A 23,631-nucleotide genomic window follows, 5' to 3' on the forward strand; every position below is an offset into this window, starting at 1 on the left:
ATATACTCTTGTATTAATGAAAACAAGGAAGGACTAATTCAGAACAGGAATGAAGAAAAATTCTCTGAGTTCTGATATCTGTTAACCAGAAAAATGTATATCTTTGGGCTTTTGTTTTTGGTACCAGGGATTGAACCTAGGGATGTACCACTGAGTTACATTTTTTTTTAATTTTTAATTTTGCAACAGGATCTTCCTAAGTTGCTGAGGCAGGCCTTGAACTTGCAATCCTCCTGCCTTAGCTTCCCTGAGTCTCTGGGATTAAAGGTGTGCACCACCATGCTCAGCTCAGAAAAATGTACTTCTTGGTCCAGAGTATAAATAACTAAAGTTTTTAGAATCATGATATGTTAAAGCCAAAAGAAGTTTTAGAAATTACGTAGATCCTGCTCTTCTTGGTGCATATTAAGTAAGTGGATAATTAAAAGGTTTTTACTGCTTACTGGTAGAAACTGAACATGTGGTAATAATGTGAATGCTTGGTATTTGGTCAGTTGGACATCACTATTAAGTACACCAACTCTCTTTGTTTATGGTTGACTGTAATTTCACCCTCATGGCAAATGTAGAGAGCTGTATTATAATTAGAGGGACCCAGGGGAGGAGTGAATCCACTGGCAGGCCCCATGTGGAAGGATCTCAGTTGCAGGGTCTTTCTGCTGCCCCTTCTTCTCTGCTGTGGAATAAGCCGACTGCACTGATGTTCTTGCTTTTGGACACTACTGGAAGTACCACACTGGTGTTATAGTATGAAAATATTTGTACTCTTAAATTCATGATTCATGAATTCACATGGTTTATTTTCTGTTGGCACATTTAGAATAATTGATGAGGTTTGAGTTTTATGTAAATCACATTCCACTTACGCTGGTCTTTGTTGAAATGACCATCGAAGTAAAATGCTGGGTAATACCTACGGGTGCCTGATCATGATTATAGTTCTTTATAAGTTGTTCTTAATTTCAGTTTCAGAGTAAAAATCCTTATGTATTCAAGGGTGTCTGTTATTGTATTATTGTTTGTATTTTCAGAAAGTTAAAAATTTATTATTATAAAAAAGAAAACAGTTTGTATATAAGGAAGACTTCCTAATGGAGCCTTGTTCTCTTTGAGTAACATCAGTTCATCATCTTTTTTTCCAAGTAGGGAAAATTATTTAATTAAAACAATTAAATGAAACATGTAATTTAATGCAATTATTTATGATAATGATGTGGTTAAGATGATAGAAGTCAGAGAAACATCCTTTAATTGATGGAGAGGTAAGTGTTGGAAAGCTTTCTAGGGGAAGAAGGATTTAGACTGAACTTTGAAAAATGTGGAATAAAAGTATAACAAATCTATTACAAATAATAAATAGGTAACAGGACCTAAAGTTAAGACTTAATAGTCTGGATGGTTCTATTCATTCTTATCTACGTAGCCAGTGTCTATCTCCATATATATATATATATATATATATATTTCAAGTTTTAGAAAATTATGCAACTTATTTTTATTTTATTTTGTTAGGAAGGAAGTGAAGGACAGGTGTTAGTACTTGGGGCCACAAATCGCCCTCAAGCATTAGATGCTGCACTCCGAAGACCTGGACGATTTGATAAAGAGATTGAGATTGGAGTTCCTAATGCTCAGGACCGGCTGGATATTCTCCAGAAGCTGCTTCAAAGGGTTCCCCATTTGCTCACTGAAGCTGAACTGCTCCAGCTGGCAAACAGTGCTCACGGCTATGTTGGAGCTGACCTGAAAGCCTTGTGCAATGAGGCAGGTGAGAGTGTTTGGCAGTGTGGCGTCTGTGCCTGTGGGCTTTCCTCTGGTTCACACGCTGATCATTTACCTTTCACTTTTTATTTTTTTGGTACTGGGAATTGAACCCAAGGGTGCTTTACCACTGAACTATATATCCCTAGCCCTTTTTATTTATCTTATTTACTTTGAGACAGGGCCTTGCTGAATTGCTGAGGGGTTCATGATATTGCTGAGACTGGTCTTGAACTAGTTATCCTCCTGCCTTAGCCTCCTGAGTTGCTGGAATTACGGGTATGTGCCACTTTCCTCAGCATATCTCACTCATTGCTTAATGGAAATAATTTTTTTTCTAATCATAAAGTATGTTTATTGGAAAAACATAATGATTCAGAAGACTATAAAATGAATGGAAATTACTTTTATTCCTCCTAAAGATCACTACTTTTATGGTATATATCCTTCAAGATTTTTTCTGAGTATGCGTGCACATACATGTATGTACACACATATATCACCAGCTGCACAGGTGGTAGGATGGATGATGACAGTATTCATTGATATTGTGCTGTGGAAATTAGGTAAATATGTCTACAGGAAGATCACAGTTTTCGTTGAGCAGCTTAGTATATGTTGAAGTGCTGAAAAAGTACTCAAAAAGTCTATGCTATAGAGTGTATTTACCTTTAACAGTGTTTCAGGGTTGTTATTAGTTGCCTACTTAAGAACTTGACCATGGAATAACTGTAGTTACTTTTGGAAGTTTTAAGACCTTTTAATGTTTGCACAGTTTTTTTTTTTTTAAACTTAATGCCATGACATTTTGTTTTCTTAAATCAGAAAAGTAAACCCAGAATTTCTAGGATAGATGTCCTAGGTGAGCACCAGAAAGGGGTCCTGGCTAGGGTGAGGCGGGCATCAGGCTATAGGGTCCATGGGGCAGGAAGACCTTGCAGACAGCTGGGGTCCTCACAAGCAATGAGCAGGGAAAGGCCAGGCCTCAGTTGATGTGGCTTGGGCTTGGAATCAGGGGATTCCTGCTCCCTCCTTCCCATGAATAGCACTGGTATATGAGGTGGCTATTCATCCACTTGACTCTAGCTTATTCTTAGTCCAGGGACCCTTGGGTGGCCAAAGCTGCCTTTGCAGGGCTGGCCACAGCTAGCACCCTGGACTTCCCCAAAGCCTAGAGACAGGTAGGGCCCAGGCTCTTCCCTCCTCAGACATGGACTCCTTCGTTGGCTCACTCTACCCTGGGACTCCAGGAGACCAGAGTGTGGGGCTGCCCTGAGGGGTCTGGGACTAGGGGTGGGCAACCTGTAGAACAGGAAGGGGCGTGACCCAGAGACAGTCCTGGGGGGAGTTCTGTCCAGCTGGGGGCAGCCAACAGCTGACAGGTTACTTGGGTGGAGAGTGGAGAACGGCACAGACTGGGTTCTCTAGCCCTTCCATAAACAGTTCCCCCGCACCCTGCAGCTCTCCCTGGTGTGGAGACCCCAAAGCTGCCCCATCAGTACCTCTACTTCAGTGGGGGCAGAATCCTAAGAGGTGGGGTGGCAAACACAGCACCCCTGTGTTTGCAGTTTTTCAGAGTAATTTTCATTATGGAAAATTCAGGACAGTTTATTTTTTATTTTTTTGGCATGGTACTGAGGATTGAACCTAAGGGTCCTTTACCAAAATTGTGACAGTTTTAATAAGTTGTTGAAATATTCAGTATTTGATCCAGTAAGTAAGAATTTGTTGAAAAAAAATATGATAGTTTTTGTTGGTTTGGAAAGGCTGTTTATTTTCTACTGACTTTTAAAGGCAGGGCACATACTGAGCCAGTAATCTATACTCCTTAAATACGTTCTTTTCTCTGTGTTGGCATATATTTTTAAGTCCTTTTATACTTTGAAGGAATTTTTTTTTTTTTTTTTTTTTTGTATTGGGGATTGAACCCAGGGACACTTAACCACTGAGCCATAACCACAAGCCTTTTTATTTTTTATTTTGAGACAAGGTCTCGCCAAGTTGCTGAGGGCCTCACAAAGTTAGGCATTTTTTCCAGTTGTAGTATTCTGTTTTTCCCATAAGGTGTTTTAAAGAATATCTAATTCTTACAGTGATGGAAGACATTAAATTCTTGAATTGGAGACCTGTTTATTTTAGAGCTGTCGTTTCAGAAATTTAGTAACTTTTTTTTTTTGATTCATAGTTGTCTATATGTTACTGGCTTTGAAGACCTGTCCATTAGTCCTTTCAGTCTTTTAATTTGGACTGATGGGTTTATGAAAAGTGGTTAAAGAAGACAGGTAGGAAAAGAAAACTTGGGAGAGATATTTAGGAATTTTTGAATTCTTACTCTTAAAATGGAGAAAATCAATTGTATTTCACTCTTCTTGATTATTACCACAATTCCAGGCTAGAGGATTAATAGCTGTGGAAACTATAGGCAGTATAGATTACCTAGGTGAATGTTAACATTTTCTTCAGCACATTATCACATTATGGTATAGGACTAGACCCCATCTGTCCAGCTTCTGTGCTGCTAGCTTCCTGGGGAGGGGTGGGCCTGGGTTAGAATTAACTTCTCAGGCACTAAGTCACAGATGTGTCAGTAGGCTGCTTTGCTCTTTTTTTTTTTTTTTTTAATTTTTTTTTTAAATTGTAGATGGACATAATACCTTTATTTAGGTTTTTTTTTTTTTTTTTTTTTTAAATGTGGTGCTGGGGATCGAACCCAGTGCCTCATATGTGCTAGGCAAGCACTCTACCACTGAGCCACAGCCCTAGCCCAGCTACCTTGCTTTTTTAATTCTGTTAGGTGATCCCGAAGAGTCTGAATTACTGTTGCTTTGGACCTTCCCATGGCATCTAGGCAGGGATTCAATCTTCAAAATCTTTATCAGATAAGTTTTGACTTTCTAGTAGATTTTATACACTATAGAAAACTCTGGGATTCTTGCTTTCCAGAAAACAGTTCGATGAAGAAAAGAGATTCGTGATCATCTACTAATACAGTAATGAATACTCATAAAAGTATGAAAAACGTATTGACATTTTCAGTGGAAAAGGAATTCCTGGGGTTAATAGAAAAAAATGACTTCTGAGAAGAAGTTAAAAAAAGGTAGTTTATGGGCAGGTGAGTGAGAAGGTATGAAAGGGAAAACATTCAGACTCAGAGATCTCACAGCTAGTGTGTGGCAGCGTTGGAATTTAATCCCAAATCATCTTCAAACCTGTGTTCTTTATCCAAATTAAAAAATAAAGCATTTTTTCAAAGTGGTGTAGGGCTTTAAGATTTAATATTAGCCTGCAAAACTAAGGATAGACTCAGTTTATAAAGGAGATAATATTGAGATATTTTCTTATTTTCTGTCTTCCTTTCTGTAAACTAATCATTTCCCACAGTCTAGCAATGATTCAGACTGTGAAAAAGTAGTCTTTAGAAAGATTGGCGGTATAGTGTCCATAAGGGAAAATATATGTGATTTTTGTGTGTGCTCTTGAATACTAGTGTGTGTAGAGTTATTAATATTATTCACTTAATTTTATAGCAGAAAAAAGTGTGTCGGGATGATTTTCAAGGAATTTTTCCCAAGGGCAGGATGATACAGTGGAGAAGTAGTTTTGAGGTAGGGTTGGACAAATTTGCTTTTAAAATGAGGTTCGTGATCTTAGGCAAGTTCTGTGCCTTATCTGAGCTTTAGTTTTCTCTACTTGTAAATAGAAGGGTTAGGGCACATGATATTTTAGTGCCCTTATGGCTATGGCATTCCCTGGACTTAAGGAAAAACAAAGAAATGAACAAAATAAAAAGGGGGAAGAGGATAGAAATAATAAGTCAAGAGGAAGGGAAAAGATAATAGAAATACCCAAGTTACTTGCTGAGTTTGTCCTGGCTAAATTGGCTACTTTCCTACCTGTGACCTTTCCTCCGTCCCTGGACTGGACTTTTGTAGAACAGGTTTTGAGTGCTTGGTAATCCCAAAAAGGTGGGACAGTGAGGCACCTTTAAAAATGTCTGTGATTTTCCTGAACATTTCCAGTTTGATTTTGTGTTCTCACTAATAGATTTCTCAGCTTTGGCTCTGCCTCTAGACTTAACCACATTCTGTTTGAAGTAAGGGCTTTTCAGGAGACATTTCCTTTGCTTCCTGGTTTGCTGTGCCTTGGTGGAATGCTGGAGCATGCCCACTGGCATGTCTGGGTGGTTAAGGCACCAACACCAAGTTCATGAGTTGGGACAGTAAGACTCCATCTCTAGGAAATCTGTCTCTGGCTGTCGTAAGTGCATTCTGTCTCTGTTATTCATTCTTCCTCACAGGGAAGGGTTATTTGACATGTCCTTCATTCAGGATGGATCACTTGGAGCATATCAGAATCAGCTGTACTGAAACAGATTGCTGAGCACCCCCGGAGTTTCTGATTCAGTGGATCTGGGCTGTTATCTGAGAATTTACATCACATTCCCATTGCAGACTTACTTAGGTAAGGGAGGTAGGAAAATGGAATCAGGATTTATGTTTCCTGAATGATTTTGAAGCAGCCACTCTTACCCTTGATGTGATCAGGTATTTGAGTCATTAATTTAGGTGAATGGTTATCCAACTGAAACACCTATCAGAATCACTTGGAAGCTTATTAAATCATAGTTCTGGCTGGGTGCAGAGGCGCACACCTGTAATCCCAGCAGCTCAGAAGGCTAAACCCAGAGGATTATTAGTTCATAGCCAGCCTCAGCAACTTAGTGAGGCCCTAAGCAACTTAGTGAAATACTGTCTCCAAATAAAAAATAAAAAGGACTGGGGATATGGGTCAGTGGGTTAATTCCCCAATACCAAAAGAAAAAGAAAAAACTGAAAAAATTATAGTTCTAGGTTCTAGCTCAATGATTCAGTAGATCCAGGTGGGGCCCAATAATTTGCATTTTTAAGAAGCTTGCTGGTGACATTCCTGCTGCTGTTCCATCTAGACCAATCAGCTACTTGGTATTTGAAGAGTCTCTGAAACTGACTTCAGTAACGGGATTAAATATAGGGAATGTAGTCCTCTGACTACAGAGTCTTTCTGTGATAGTAATGTACTGTTTCAAACTATATTGTGGATCATTCCCATTCAAGGAGAAAATGAGTGTTCAAATTTGCCTTGCAGTTATGTATAATGATTCTGAATAAAATTTTAAAATGGCAAATAATTCTGAAAGAAAGGAAAGCCACAAGTAAGGAAACAAGAATTAACAATTCAGAATACAAATTAAAATGTGGACATGTGTTTTTTCCTAGAACATCTACTTGCTTATGATTTGTGGACCTGTGTGTTCTTTGTGCTTTTTGTGTAGTCTCTGATGGTTTTCCCTTCTCCTGGACTACTGTGGAAGCCCTGCCTTTTAAACCAAAGTTGGGCACTGATACCTACTAATAGGAACTAAAGAGATTCAGAATTCTAAAACATGCAGAACTGTTTCCCGACAGTTTCTGTAATCTAAAGGTCATTGTTGGTGGGGTAATAATATAAAATCCAAGTGGTATATATGTAGATTGAGCAAGCTTTTCTAGAGGATAGATGATTTGCAGACTCTTGAAGTTTGTAAGAATGACACTGCATCTTTTAAAAAAAATATTCATTTGTTCTAATTAGTTATACATGATAGCAGAATGCTTTTTGATTCATAATACACAAATGGAGCACAATTTTTTATTTCTCTGGTTGTATGTGAATTAGATTCACACCCTTTGTGTCATCATACCTGTACCTGGGGTAATGTTTGTCTCATTCCACCATCTTTTCTACTCCCTGATCCCCTATCCACTTTGTCCTTTCCAAAGTTCCTCCAACCCACCGCCCCGCCCTCCCCGCCCCCACACACATTATGGATCAGCATCCACATCAGAGAAATTTGGCCTTTGATTTTTTGGGATTGGCTAACTTCACTTAGCATGATATTCACCAACTCCATCCATTTACCTGCAAGTGCCATGATTTTATTCTCTTTTAATGCTGAGTAATATTCCATTGTGAAACTGCATCTTTTACAGTGTGCATATTCTCAACTTTTTAAATCTCTTCTTCAAATATAATTGTATTTTCTCTACCTTTTGACTTTTTCCCCCATAATAAATGTGAACATGCTGTCAACATGGTTCTCCTGTTGGTTGACCAGATATAATGCTCAATGTTGATGGTTGGGTATTAGATTTATTTTCAAATGTTATGTTTTCTTCATAATTAATTTTTGAACTGGAATGTGGTTTGATATGTTGTGACTTGTCCAAAAACCTAGTGTTTTCTTGCTCATCTTTTAAGCAAAGAGCAGCTTCATTTTAACATGTTTTATCTCAAGGGGACAGGCTGTTTACAAGTGATATTCTCACACATCCTGACATTTAATGTCTGTGTGTGTATTCCTCCTGCCTTTCTAATTAATTAGTTGGATAGCCTTTTATTAATTCCCTTGAAACTTAAAATGTTTTAAATTAACAGCATAGATAAGCATACTACATTTTTTTTGGAAAAACATGAAATGTTAATTATGTAGCAGTGACATGAATTATATAAACTCTGTTGAATGTTAGAAGATGCTTAGCAACAGTGTTTTCCAAATATAGAGATTTATTATAAACTTATCCTTCTAAGGCTGTCTGTGCCATTTCAGAAGAGTGAATATAAATAGAGCTTGATTTCTTCAAGAGTGGACTCAGTCATTTTGTTTATAGTGAAAGGAAGTATTTGCTTGACATCTCTAAGAATTTATCTTTAGCATCCTTGCTGATTACACATCATTTCAGCATGTTCATATCAAATGCTTGGGCCTTGATAAGATAGCATTACAGAACAGGAAGAATTAAAACTCTTATTTAAACAATGATTTTTGTCATTATGGCACTTAAATGGGTTTAGTAACAATACTGAACCTAATAACTATAACTTTTCTTGAGATGGAAAATTTTATATCTTATCTAGATTTCTGAGATATTTATAGCTTCTTAGTCCTTCCTTACACCCCTATGAGCTTATTTTAACAAGAATTTTTGGAGCATCTACTATTTACCTAGCAGTCTATCTCTTATAAAAGTTTCTTAGTTTCTAACATTTCCCCCCATTTTAAAATTAAAGAAATTCTGCCAACCTTGTTTACTAGAATTAAAATATTCTGTAAAAATTCAGTATTTTATTTGTTTCTTATTGTTATATTTTAGCAGTCCTGGAGATCAAACCCTGGGGCTTGCTCATTCTAGGCCTGCACTCTACCACTGAGCTACATCCTTAGCCCTTTTAATTTTATTTTGAGTCTTACTGTGTTGTGTAGGCTAATCTCATACTGCCGATTCTTGTGCCTCAGCCTCCTGAGTAAAAATTTAATATTTTAAAGTCCATGGAAGTAATGGGGTTTACTATAAAGCTTATGATGAATGCTTGATTCAGATGCTAGCTTTACTTTGTTGAGAGACACTGGGCAAGTCATTCAAACACTTATTAAATTCATTTCCTTGGCTTAGTGGGTTACATTCTATCTAAGAACCTCTTTAAGAGGCTTAGAAATAGAGCCTGGGAGCAGAGGCCATACTCTGATAGGTGTCACTTCATTTTTCTCTTGCTTCTGGAGTACTGTTTAAACATAGTTTAAAAAATTATATCTAATGTATAATATGGCAATCTTGGCAATGTTTCTGATATGAAGTATTCTTGGTTATCCTAATGGAAGGCAAATCAGAGAAATCTGATAGAATCCTCCACCTTGCTAGCGTAGTGATTTTTACTGACTCTGGATCATTAGGAGTTTTTTGCCCATCTATATATAAGAATATGCAGTACGACTAAAAAATAAATAAATAAATAAATATTAAAGAAAAGGCGGGGTGGGGGGGCTAGGGTTGTAGCTCAGTGGTAGCACTTGTCTAGCACGTGCGAGGCCCTGGGTTTGATTCTCAGCATCACATAAAAATAAATAAATAAAATAAAGGTATTGTGTCCAATTACAACTTAAACAAAAATTAAAAAAGTATGCAGACTAAGCACAGATACAACCTGCTTTGGGGTAGCCTCCTTGACAGAGGGATTTGCTGAATGTGGTTACCCTCATGCTTCCTAGGCAAACCTGTTTTCTCCTTCCTGCCACCCATGTGGGTTCACTGTAGCTGCAGCAGAGCAATAGCAGCAGGAATGCAAGTTAAGTTGATGTGTGTGTCATGATTGTCACTCTCAGTGCATTATTGTAGTGGAAAATCTAATAGTATTTATGCAGCATAACATAAGACAACGGATTTTCCCCACTTTGTAATTCTGAAATGTAGTGATAGGTTACAGTTGTGATAGTGAGATTTTCCTGTGCATAAACATTAGTGATATAAGAGGTAGAATTTTTTGTCAGTGAAGTGGGAATTTTAATATTAACTTCGGTTACTGGCACCGAATGGTTTGTTTCAGAAAAAGAGGTGGCAGTTTTGATTCTGTTTAAGCTCTGACATATACCGTTTACTTTGCTAGTGGAAAATTTTCTGGTTTGCTTTGTCAAGACTATAAACGTGTAAAACTTGAGGAAAAGTTTTCTTTCTAATTTAATTATGACAAAAATAAAACCAGTCTATTCAAATAAAAGTTATTTCTATGAGATATTCTTGATTCGCTTTCCTTCACTCTTCCTTTATCAAATCTTGTCAGCTGTTGTCAAAATTGTTCAGAATTTGGCCTTTGAGAAAAATTTTTTTAAACTACTTTCATTGCCACCCCTGCTGTTCAAGCCATCCACAGCTCTGGGGGACATTGACATACTTCCTGATTACCCTCCTGCTACTCCCCTCTCTCTTATGGGTTCCCTTGTCTTACTTAGAAGTTTCTGAAGTGAGGAAAAGTGTGGGTTGGAAGTTGTCATAATTACCAGGCATAGGAATGAATGAAGTCACTAGGAAAGAGTGAGTAGCATTCATTCATTCAGGAGAAGGCATTGCACTGGTGCTGAGACGACCTCAGGGACCTTAGGTCAGGCTCAGACTGTTGTGGAGTTGGGATGTCAAGGCAGGTGTGGCAGTTGAGGGTCTTTAGTACTGTGTGGGGTTAGGGAGTTTCAGAGTGCTAACGGGGTGGACAGCAGTGCTGAGGAACACCACCCTTCACAGGTAGGGTTTTGCTAATAAGACCTGGCGTAGGAGGTTGAGGAGTGGCTGCAGAGATGAGAACCCAAAGCAAGTGGCACCCCATGTGATGTGAGGGAAGCTTTTTGGAAGGAAAAAAGCACTAATTGAGCACTTGTTCAGTTTCAGTCACTATGAAAGCACCTTACATGTGTCAGTGCATTTCTAACTCACAGATAACTCTGTGAGGTGTCTTTATTTTAAAGTTGAGGAAACCCATGCCAGAAAGTTAAGAAACTTTACTAAGACCACAGAGGGACAAAATAGCGGAGCCAGGATCAACAGTGTTTGGTACCCCTGTGACAAAGTCATGAGTTCTTACGCTGAAGGTCATGGGGCCTTGGAAGAGAGAAGCTGGTTCATAGGGGGTCTTGTGTCTGGCTTCTAGAATGCAGTAAATGGAGGGATGATTGAGTGTTGAAGGAGCAGATGGTGATGCCAGCTACTTCTTCACTGTTCATGTGTATTAGTTCCTGTGCTTTCTGTTAAATAATGTGTGTGCACGTGTATTTGGTCTTCTTTCCTTCTTTACCACTCACTCCCCCTCAAGTAAAATCCAGATCAGATTATATTGCTTTGCTGTGTTCCTTTCCTCTTACCTGCTTTAACCCAGCTTGCTGTGGATCTTCAGTCTGTTTTGGCAAAAGAAGTGGGCTCTAATCAACCTTTTTTTGTTGTTGTTAAATTCATCATTTTAATAAGGTTACTAAGTCATGTAGGTTCATAATTTGATGCTTAAAATGTGAAACTAAAGATTCAGATCTGGAGATCTGTGGGCCTTCCACAATGCCATTACTTTTAAAAGTCGTTTTTGGAAGTAATAGGGTGTTCATAATAGATCTGTTCCTGTGATTAGTGTAAGTTATAGCAATCACTTTTACTTTATAAGTGAGAACCACATATACTCTTTGAGGGTATTCTGTTAATAATCACTGAGGAATGGAAGCTTACCTGTGATCTGTCAAGTAATACATATCACCCATAAATTAAATCACTACAGGAGATTAAAAGTAGAACTATCAAAATAGTCAGTAGAGGGAAATAGTTCAGAAAGTAGAACAAAAATGGTAAATGGAAAATAGTAAATAAAATGTAAGAAAATAAGGTATCTATTTAAGAAGTTCATCAGTTAAGTAATAAACTACCAGAAAAAGAGAACCAAAAAATCAAGGAATGAAAACTATTAAAAACAAAACAAAACAAAAAAAATAGAAAAAAAGAATTTTTTTTTCCATAACTGGAGGACATGGGTTTCCAGATGAAAGACAAAGGTACCAAAACAATTAATGTTAAAACACTAGAATTGTGGTGTGTGGTGTGTGTGTGTGTGTGTGTGTGTGTGTGTGTGTGTGTGTATATATATATATATATATATATATAAAACAGTGGGTGGAGTAGAAAACTCTAGATAAAACAAAACTTTTGGAATTCTGGTATTTAAATACAGAATACATTTGAAAAGGGGAGACAGATTTTTGTTACACTTTCAGTTTCATATAAATGAATATAAGGAAATTTTATGTTCAACTTTTCAATTCAAATCTGACATCCAGATTTTTTTAATATTATTTCTTCATATCATTTACTCCTGATCAGTATAAGTTATTGTTTATTAGTTTCTAATGAAGGAACTTAATAATTTTAAATATTGAATTAAAATTATAGGATTCATATAGGTGTGGCATTATGTATGTGGATTGCATCTAGAACAGATGATTTCCAAGAGTATAAATTCAGAATAATCACTCTTGTTCAGAAGCAGTTATATCTGGATATTGATGTAGAGATGAGGGGGAACAGTCATTCAATGGAAAGAATGTGTTGACATCAAGCTTACCTGAGGCACTTTGTCTTTTTAACCTTTATTGAGTCTTATTTTTCTTTAGAGAGCATTGGAAAATAAAATAATGAAAACAAAGTGACCCATCTATTGTTTCATTAGCCACACCTATTTTTATTTCAAAGTTATGTTTCTTAGGAACACAAAAATTTGCTTCTGTATTTGTTTACATTTTAGAAAACTTTAAACTTAGTAAGAATAGGAAATATAGATGGCTTGCTCTAAGCTAATTTCATTGTTAATGTATATGTGTCCATATGCTTCTTTTAGTTAATTGTCTTCTGGTTTCTAAAAATAGGTGTACTTAAAAAAAATAAATCACTTGGTGTAAATCTCAGTATGGCCTCATTAGAAATGTTTCATGGCCAGTAGTTTAAATTTAACATCAGAGAATTGTAAATTATTTAAATAATTAGACAAAACATATTTTAATCTTTTTTTTTTTTTTAAATATATTTATTTTTTAGTTTTCAGCGGACACAACATCTTTGTTTGTATGTGGTGCTGAGGATCGAACCCGGGCCGCACGCATGCCAGGCGAGCGCGCTACCGCTTGAGCCACATCCCAGCCCATATTTTAATCTTTTTATTTAGTAAATGACATAAGTTATTGTCACAGGAGCTAAATTTTATTTAAAGTCATGCCTGAACAGATCTAGACCCACAGGTGATTGGATATATGATAGTTCCAATGATCTTTTATTATTATTATTAATATTTTAAGTAATTGCAATCTTTTTATTTATTTATTTTTATGTGGTGCTGAGAATGGAACCCAGTGCCTCATACATGCTAGGCAAGCTCTCTACCACTGAGCCACAACCCTGGCCCGTATTATTATTTTTTTATTTTTTATTTTTTGATGTAGTGAGGTCTGAACCCAGAGGCACTCTACCACTGAGCTATACCCTGAATCTTTTCTATTTTATTTAGTGATAGGGTCTTGATGATTTGCTGAGGGTGCTTCTAACTTGCCATCCTTCTGCCTGAGCCTCCTATGTAGTTGGAATAACAGGTGTGTACCACCACAGCTGGCTCTAGTGATATTTAATTTTTGTATTCTCTGGTAATATATTTTTAACATTCATATAAAGTTTGTTGTTCAACTTAACATTATTTTTAAGAATAGTATTGGTTATGTAATATAGGGTTCATATATAGAAAGTGTAGAATCATAGGACTTCAGTGTGGGAATGACTGAAGACCAATAGCAGGAATCTCTAGATTCCTTGTTAGGTTTTTGTAGCTTTTGCACATCAGTAAACTTTCATATTATTCTTTTCTCCTTTCTACCAATCAAGCATACTTTTATTTTCCTACATTTCTACAAATTGATAGAGTTGGATTTAGGACTATTTAAAATATGATCTTTCCCATGTATAAGACTGAACTCTTTTTTCTATTTTATGGGGGCTTCAAAATCTGTAACATGCTCTGTTTCTAGGCCTCTGAATGCTTTTCACTCTGCCTGGAATACTCTGATTCCACTTTAGTCCCAGTTCCCATTTTATTAGATTAACATCAACTCATTTTTCAGGTCTCACTGCTTAAATTAAACACGTTTTAGTCTTCTCTTCATTAGTGAAATAAAAAATTGTACCAATTGGTTTCTACAAGAGTTGCCTAGGTCTGTATTGTCACTGATCCTTCCCTAAACTGAGTTGGATGTTTCTGATGTGTTTTTATGCCACTCTGTTCTTTCCATGCCACAGTACTTGGCACAGTTTATAGTAATTAACTGTTAGGATTTGTTGCCCCTGTTTGACTGTTAGTGCTGTGAGATTTTTCTGCCTTCCTGTGTACCCTGAAACATAAGAGCTCAGTAATTTGTTTAATTAATTATGTCTAGGAGGTTCTGTGAATATTTTTAATGAATGTATACACGAGTTAATATTGAAGAAGAGTGCCTGTGAAACGTGGTTGATGAATAATCTTCTTAGTAGTTTCATGATATAATAATGCTTTAATAATCATTTTACTTTAATATGAATTGTAACTGAATTGGCAAGTAATACAGATACAGAATAGTGGTTCCCTTATTGACAATTGTTCTTTAAAAATATTTTCAAAATAATACATGCATAGAGTGCTCTTATCTCATCTTCTGGATTTTTCTCCTTTACTCATCCCACTTCCTATGTGAAACATCATTTGTATAAATTATTCTGGGAATTGAAAATTCCTTGTGAGGACTGTAAATTATACAGTCCATATTGTGTATACTAGTATATTTTGCACACTAGATAGCCTAGTAAATATGCCCTGCAGTGATTCCAAACCTGCTTAGAGTTTCGCTGTAGACAATTCCCAGAACTTTTTTTTAAATGGACTTCTTTTCCCGGATTATCATGGTTTTAATTATCATTTTTAGAAATCACCCTAAATAAGAATCATACTTCCATGCTTTAGTAATAAAATATCAAGGAATAAACTTTACTATATGCATGTTGGATGCTTAGAGTTAAAATAATATTTCATTTTAAATTTGAGTTTATAGTTTCTGAAACTATCATTGATATTTAAACTAGCTTCCATGTGGTATCTTTAAATTTTTTTCCCCTCTCCTCACTTTTACATATCTATTTTTAAGTAAACTTCCTTTTTGAAGTATTACATACATACATGAAATTACATAATGTATAAGATGCATGAATTTTCCACGGTGACCTCGACACTGTTGAGACCAGGATGGAGAACTAGCTCCCCACACCACTGTCTTCCAGCTCCGACTCTTGCCTCAACCCCAAAGACAGCTTCTCTGGCCTGACACGGTAGGCCAGCTCTGCCTCTTCTGTGCTCTCTCCTTTCATTCCCACCGTAGTTCAAGAGCTTCATCACTCTGTTCTGTATTGCAGTAGTTCATTTTTATTACAGTATTCTATTACATAAATATATGAATAATGATGTTATGGACATTCTTGTGCTTAACTTTTGGTGCATGGTGTTATGTATTTGTTTGCTGTATATTTAGGAGTGGAATTATTGGGTTATAGGATTCTTTTTAGTAATTGTCAAAAGCTTTCTGTAGTGATTTTTCCAATTTTCTCTTTTACCAGTGGTGGTGTGTAAAAATTCCACCTTCTCATCTTTTGTAACATTTGATGAGTTTATAACAATATTTCATTGTGGTTTTTAACTCCATGATGACTGAGGTTGAATATCTTTTCATATATGAATCCTCCATTTAGATATTCTCCTTTATTTTGTGTTTAATTATTTATTCATTTTTTTGTAGTGTTGCTTTAAAAAAATTTGTTGATTTGTAGGAGTTCTTAATATAGTTTGATTGTGAGACTTTTGTTGGGTACAGGTGTTATATAATTTCTGTTCCATGGCTTGACTTTTTACTCTCTTCATGCTGTCTTTTTATGAGTTGCTGAGGATTGAACCCAGGACCTCGCACGTGCTAGGTGAGTGCTACCACTGAGCCACAAACCCAGTCCCTTTTCATAATGTCTTTTGAGGAATAGAAGTTGTTAGTATATATGTTTAGGGTCTAATGTATCACTCCTTTTTTTGTGGCTAGAGACTTTTATGTTGTTTAGGAAATCTTGGTCAAATCTACTGTCTTGAGCATTTTGTCTTAGGTTGTCTTTTAGGTACTTCATGCTCTGCTTTCATGGTACTGCCTATTGTTGAGTCTCATACTGTCCATTCAGGTGCTCTCTTAACTAGCACCAGTTAGGGAGTGAGCATTCCTTCTTGCTCTGGTTCCTTTGTCATAAATCAAAAGTTTGGCATTGTTCTGGATTCTCTGTTTATTTTTGTGCAGAATACTGAAATGTATTTAATCCTTTTTAGCCTATTAGAAGTCTTAATTTATGGAGGGTAATCACTCCGTTTTTCCTTTATCAAGGTTATTTTCACTTTTCTTGGCCCTTGCATGTGTGTGCGTGCACACATGCATGGGTGAGTTTCTGTGTGTCTTTTGCAGTGCTGGGGATTGTCCGCAGAACTTGTAAAACCATTTTGTCAGCCTTCTCCCCACACCTATAAAATGTCTTGACTTTTGATTGAAATTAGAAAGTCTTTTGATTAATTGGGAGAGAATGGGAAAGTTAACATCTTGCCATCCATGAACACCAGTATATCTTTTTTTTTTTTTTTTGGTCTTCTTTCATTTATCTCAAGATAGTTTTCTGTGGAGTCTTTTTATAATATTCATTAGATTCTTTGATATACTTTGTTTTTTGAATGCAATTACAAGTGGATTTTTAAAAATTTTACTTACAATTATTTTTTGTTAGTATCTAGAAAAAGTGGATTTTTTCATTGACTTTGCTTATCTATCTTGCTGAATGTATATTCACTTTAATAGCATGCAAATTTTGTTTTTTTATGTATCTTAATGTCATACTTTTACATTTATATAATTGATGAATAATGGCAGTTTTATTTCATTCACTTCAGTCTGTTACCTAGTATTTCATTCTCTTATTATTGTTGATAGGACCTTTAATATAATATTTATTATTTTATGTTATTACATTTTTGGTACTGGGGATTGAACCCAGGGGCACTTAACCACTAAGCCATATCCCCAGCCATTTTTTTTGTATTTTTATTTAGAGACAGGGTTTACATAAATTGCCTAGGGCCTTACTAAATTGCTGAGGCTGCCTTCAAACTTGCAGTCCTCCTGCCTCAGCTTCCTGAGCTGCTGGGATTACAGGAGTGAGCCACCATGCCTGGCTCTAACATATTTAATAGAAGTGTTAACAATAATCATCTTATTCTTGACTTACAGGATAAAGTTTCTAATATCTTGCTGTTAAGACTGATATTTACTGTGTATTTCTAGATAATGTATTAAGGAGGTTTACCATTTAGTCTTAATTTTTAAAAATAATTCTAAATTGATTTTTATCACATTTCTTCTCTGCACCTCTTGAGCCAATTATCTCTTTTATTCTGTCAATGTAGAGAATGATGTTGATTGATTTCAAATGTTTAGTGACAGTTCCTGGAGTACAGACAGCCTTTTTTATGTGCCTAAGTTTTTACTGCTGTTTGTGCTCATATTTTACCCCAGCCTTAATGCTTCACTAGGTTGTGTTACCGGATTTAGTATACACTAGTACTCACAGCTGTGATTCATTATGAGAGCCAAAGCAAGCATTGAATTTCATCTAGTGTATTTACTTGGCCATAATGACTTTACTTACACCCTGTATTTTTAACTTTTGATTGAATATGTTCGGTATGACCCATTTTCATTCTTTAATTATAAGTTTCTTTGGGAAATGGCCAAAAGAATTTTTTATTTCTGTCTACAGTGATAAAGCAAGATTTATAATCTAGCTTAAAAAGAAGTTCTGAAAGTATTTTTAGAAATTATTACATCATTGGTAAATAGCTGTTTAGTTATTGATTGGATATATTAAGTTGTAGTGAGTTTATCACAGAACCAGTCTTTGTGTTTTATTCTTTCTTAACTTTTGAAAAATTTCATGCTTCTTTATTTTTTCCTCTTGTGAATTATTATTATTATTATTATTATTTTTTGCTATCATATGTGTGGAGATTTTATCAGACTCTAAATTTTGTAGTTTGTACTGGAATCATAGAGATTATGATGTTCTGTAAATATACATTGATATTATAATACTGGATATCATTTCTAAAATCATATGTTGTGTTCTTTTTTCACGTCCTTCCTCAAATGAAAGTAAATGGTCCCTTTGTTGTCAAATTTTATGCTTGAATTGTAAAACAAATATGGTAGGAAGATTATTAGAGCACTTGCCCTGTTTCAGGTTTTAGTATGTCAGTACTGCTAAAAGTAATGTATATATCTGGTCTAAATTAGAAATATTGATAAGTATTGCCAAATAGTCATTTAGGACATGAAGAAAGGTTAGATTATTCTGGTCTTTTGATTACTTTTATTTATGGTAGTTTTTTTTTTTTTTTTTTTTTTTTTAAGAAACAGCTTAAATTCTTTCAAGTTACCAAGGTATTGTTTAACGCAGTATAGCACTGTATTAAATGCTACTGCCCCGTTTAACTAGAGCAGAGAAACAATCTAATTTAACATTGTCTTGGTTTATTTTGTGTACCTGTAACAAAACACTACAGACTGGGTAATTTGTAAAGAACAGAAATTTGGTGCTGGTATCTTTGCTTCCAAGATGGTGACTTGAATGCCCCATCCTCTGTGGGGAAGATTCTAATTCAGCAGCAGAAGAAGGGACAGTGAGCCCACTCCTGCAAAGCCATCCACCATCTATTTATGTATATAATTCAGTGCTAGGGCTCAAACCCAGTGTCTCTGGCAGACTGGGCAGACGTTTGGCCTTTGATCCACATTCCCAGACTTCCATAAATCCTTTTTTAATACCAGTATTGACCCATTCATAGGGCTCTTCCCCCTCATGACCTTAACACTTCCCATTCAACCCACCTCCCAACACTGTCACGTTGAAGATTAAGTTTCAGCATTAGTTTTGGAAGCAACAAAAACATTGAAACCACAGTAAAGATAAACATGTATTTTTGTGTCAAGAGCTGGGAAGAGTCTGAGATTTTACCTCTTGGTAGGCCGACACATTTCATGAAGAAGACATGATATTCCTGGCTGGAGTCAGAGACAGAATGCTAAGTGGCCAGAATAGCAGCATTGGCACCACTTCCCTGAGCCTCGGGTTTCATGGAGATGGTTTAGTGACTTTTGAGTCCATACAAGGTTGCGTCATAGGAGGGCAACGTTGAGGGTAGAGGACCTGTGTCTCTGGTGGGCGGTAAGCCTTAGAACTTGGCTTTGAAGGGAGACTCTCTGTTTTCTTGCACGTGTACATCCTTCAAAGGAGGGTCTTGAGCAGAGACTGAACCTTGAGAGGTGTGAAGAATTGCCTTTCAGTGTTTTATATTTTTTTCATTGTTGATGGACCTTTATTGTTTTATTTATTTGTTTTTATGTGGTGCTAGACAAGTGCTCTAACCCTGAGTCACAACCAGAGACCCTTTCAGAGTTTTGAAAGGTAAATAAACAAATGGGAAGACAGGCCTGAGTAAGTGACTTGACAGATTTTAGATAGCTGATCTAATTCTTGAGTGTCTTTGCACTATTGTTTTTTCTTAGTGTAAGCTCCCCTCTGGGGGAATTTGTGTGTAACTTCCTTGTGTCAGTGCTTGTGTTTATAAAATCTCAGGTAAGTAAAAGTAAATAAAAAGATGAAAGGATACAATTTTAATTTAGTAAAACTTCATTGAGGCATTGACCTTGGAAAAAAGTGGTTTAAAAATGATGGGAACTCTATCTTCAGTGTTCAGACTGGATTTGTAAGAGATTTCTGAGACTAAAATTCTTCAAAGTGGAATTTTATTGTGCATTGGAACCAAAATATACAGCACCTCACTAAAGTCACCAAGGTCAAAGAGCACATAGGGGCTTTAGTGCTGGTGCCACAGATCTGAGGTAGTCTGATCACAGGAGTTGGAACATTCAGTCTTGTCAATGTTTGAACTACAAGCAGAAAATACAAACAAAAGACAAAAGACTTAGCTTTTGAGGTCAGCACCATATCCTTTAAGTTATTTTGGACTCCCTAAAATTGACATTGTTGATTTTTTTTTTTGGTATCAGGTATTGAACCCAGGGGAGTTAAACACTGAGCACATACATCCCAGCCTTTTTTATTTTTTATTTTGAGTCAGGGTCTTGCTAAGTTCCTCCGACCCTTGCTAAATTGCAGAAGCTAGAATTGAACTTGCAATCCTCCTGCCTCAATCTCCTGAGCCCCTAGGGTTACAGGCATGTGCAACTGTGCCCGGCTTTTTGATCATCTTTTTGGTTCCTTTAGTATGTTAACATTCTGATTCTTCTTTCATCTTTTCCTTTGGTTCTCTCTTGCACAGCAGTCGTTTCTTTATATGCTCCTCACATGTTGAGCTTTCCTGGGTTGAGCCTTCTGCCTCATGCCTCCTCCTCCTTTAATATCAGACCTCATGTGTGCACATGACTCTGAAGTCTTTCCTCTTGTGTTTCCAAACCACAGTTTAGACTGTAAACCCAATAGAATATTTCCTTTCAAGTTGTTCTACCCGTGCCCTACAAACCTTTTTATTTGGGTTTGAATGTATTCATGCAAAGGGCAGTGGCAAAAGCATGTTAATATTTTACTCTTTTAAAAGACATTCTCAAGCCAATTATTTTCATAAGCCTTTATGATCTTATTTATGGGTGTTGTTTTGTAAGTTCTGTTTTGTTTGTAATTTATTTGTCTTTTCATATTTAATTTCAGTTTGTCGTGTTTCCATTGCTGAAATAAGCTGTTGGAACTTTGTCTTCCATCTCCTTCCCCTTCTACCCTATACATACTTGCAAGCACAAAGTATTTTTAATATTATTCATGGAATTTGGGTTTTTATTATTATTTTTATTTTATGGTTTTTGGGTACTGGGGATTGAACCCAGAGGCACTTAACTACTGAGCCACATCCCCAGTCCTTTTTATTTTTTTACTTCAAGATGGGTCTTGCTAAGTTGCTTAAGGCCTCACTAAATTGCTGAGGCTGGCTTTGAACTTGGGATCCTTCTGCCTCAGCCTCCTGAGCTGCTAGGCTTACAGGTGTGCGCCACCATACCTGGCTATTATTATTTTTATTCAGTCTGTACTTATGGGGTAAAAGGTAAATTTTGTATTACTTTCCCTTTTTGTAGGTCTCTGTGCCTTGCGAAGAGTCCTGAGGAAGCAGCCTGTTCTCCCCGATAGTAAGGTGGCTGGGTTAGTGAAGATTACTCTGAATGATTTCTTACAGGGAATGAATGACATCAGGCCCAGTGCCATGAGGGAAGTAGCGATTGATGTCCCAAATGTAAGTAATTTATTCTGCCTTCTAACTGTGCTAAATTAAATTCTGAAAGAAACAGAGACTCCAGAGAGACTGAGTTTTTAGCTGAAACTTTTAAGAAAGTAAATTTGTAATTCAAAATATTATTGAGAAAACTATAGGTTTAATGCAGTTGTAAGAAGGAAGATAGATCCTGTTTCCTTTACCTATTTTCTTTCAGTGGCAACACCTTGTGAAACTACGGCAAGTATCACAAACAGAATGTTCATGTTATAATCCAGGCCCATTCAGAGTTCCCCACTTTTACTTGTACCCATTTTTGTGTTTCTTTTTAGTGCTGTACAGTTCTGACACATAAAGTTTTGTGTATTCATCACCACAGTCAAGATACTGAACATTTCTATCATATAAAGACCCCTCGTGTTGTCCTTTCATAGGCACACCTACCTCATTCCTGTTCCCATTTCTAAAGTATTGTTTTTTCAGAAAGATATAAATGGAATCATACAATGTGCACTTTGGTGGAGTTAGCTTTTTTCTCTAAGCTAATTCCCTAAAGATTCAAACAAATTCTATCAAAGTTTGTTCCTTTCTAATCCTGAGTAGTTGTGTCAGCTAGTTCTGGGTTCCTGTAACCTAATAGTAAGGTAATCAATCAACTTTAAAAAAAGATTTATTTTTGTCCAGTTTTGGAGCTTTAAGTCCATTGTCTATGGGCCTATGGTAAGGCAGGAGCCTGTGGCAGAGGAGACTGCTTATTTCAGACCTGTTGGGAAATGGAAACAAGAAAAAGGAAGGAACCAGGGTTCCACATTTTTCTTCAAGGGCTCTCCACCAGTGACCTAAAACCTCCCTTTCCGAAGAGTGCCAAGCAGAGGACTGAACCTTTAAAACATGGGACTTTTGGGGACAATGAAGAGCCAAACTATAGCAGTAGCATTCCATGATAGCTGTGTACACCACTTGTTGATAGACATCTGGGTGTTTCCAGTGTTTGGCTACTATCAGTGAAGCTGTTATGAACAGGTATTTTATACACAAGAGTTTTCATTTCACTGGAATAAATGACCAAGATTGAGATTGCTGGGATATATACAGATTTTTGCAGTAAGTTTAGTTTTATAGGAAGAGGTCAACTAGGAGATTTTACACTTAGGATGCCTAATATTCTGTTTGTTTGTTTTTTTCTTCCTTCCTTTCTTTTTTTTAACATACAGTTCCACAAAGAAGTCACTTTTTACATGTAGGTCTTTTTGTTATATATCTCTCATTACTCACGTGGCCCTGATATTCAGGGGAAAAAAGGGTCCTTTAGTTTGCTTCGAGTATATTAATATTTCTGCAAAAAAGAACATTGAAACCCAGCACTGGCAATGTGCCCTGATGGTACTGAAGGTAGGCCACTATGGTTGTCTCACACAAGATTAGCATCTCTAGCTCTTAGTGTAACTTGGGGAATTTTAGATTGCTTTCTGAAAGCTGTTAGTTGAGCTTTGATGGATGAGTGAAGGTTTGTGACTTTTCTTTCCCTGTCCTATATGTTATGTGTATTTATGGTGAGCAGTATGAACGGTGTGTGTATGCATTGTGAAGTGTTGATCACAGTCTAGTGATTGACATTTCCATCACCCCACGCAGTTACTGTTTTTGTGTTTAATGAGAACATTTAAGGTATGAATTATTAACTAATTTCACATGCGCCATGCAATCTTTCTCATGCATTACATTAGATCTTTAGAAGTTATCATCCATAACTTTTTTTTTAAGGGGTGGGTACTTGGGATTGAAATCAGGGGCACTCAACCACACACCCCAGCTCTATTTTATATTTTATTTAGAGATAGGGTCTCACTGAGTTGCTTAGCGTCTCACTGTTGCTGAGGTTGGCTTTGAACTTGGCGATCCTCCTGCCTCCGCCTACCAAGCCAGTGGGATTATAGGTGTGTACCACCACAACTTTGTATCCTTTGGCCAAAATGTCCTTCTTTTCCCCATCCTCCTAGTCCTGGCAGCCACCATTGTACTCTGCTACTGTGAGTTTTCCACATATGAGTGAGATTGTACAGTATTTGTCTTTCTGTGCCATGCTTATTTCGCTTGGAATAATATCTCTCATATTCATGGTATTGTAAATGA

General features: G+C 36.5%; 1 protein-coding gene across 6 annotated transcripts in view; it reads left to right on the forward strand.

Moving 5' to 3' along the window:
- Positions 1-23,631, forward strand: part of Spata5 (spermatogenesis associated 5) — a 371,863-nt gene that overhangs the window by 122,597 nt on the left and 225,635 nt on the right. For all 6 annotated transcript variants that reach the window (XM_048812010.1, XM_048812011.1, XM_048812012.1 and 3 more), the window contains 2 exons: positions 1,513-1,768; positions 21,365-21,519. In XM_048812010.1, the coding sequence (XP_048667967.1) occupies positions 1,513-1,768; positions 21,365-21,519 (411 nt within the window). The remainder of the gene's footprint in view (positions 1-1,512; positions 1,769-21,364; positions 21,520-23,631) is intronic.

The sequence above is a fragment of the Marmota marmota genome, unplaced genomic scaffold (genome assembly GCF_001458135.2).
Source record: "Marmota marmota marmota unplaced genomic scaffold, marMar, whole genome shotgun sequence".
Lineage (NCBI taxonomy): Eukaryota > Metazoa > Chordata > Mammalia > Rodentia > Sciuridae > Marmota > Marmota marmota.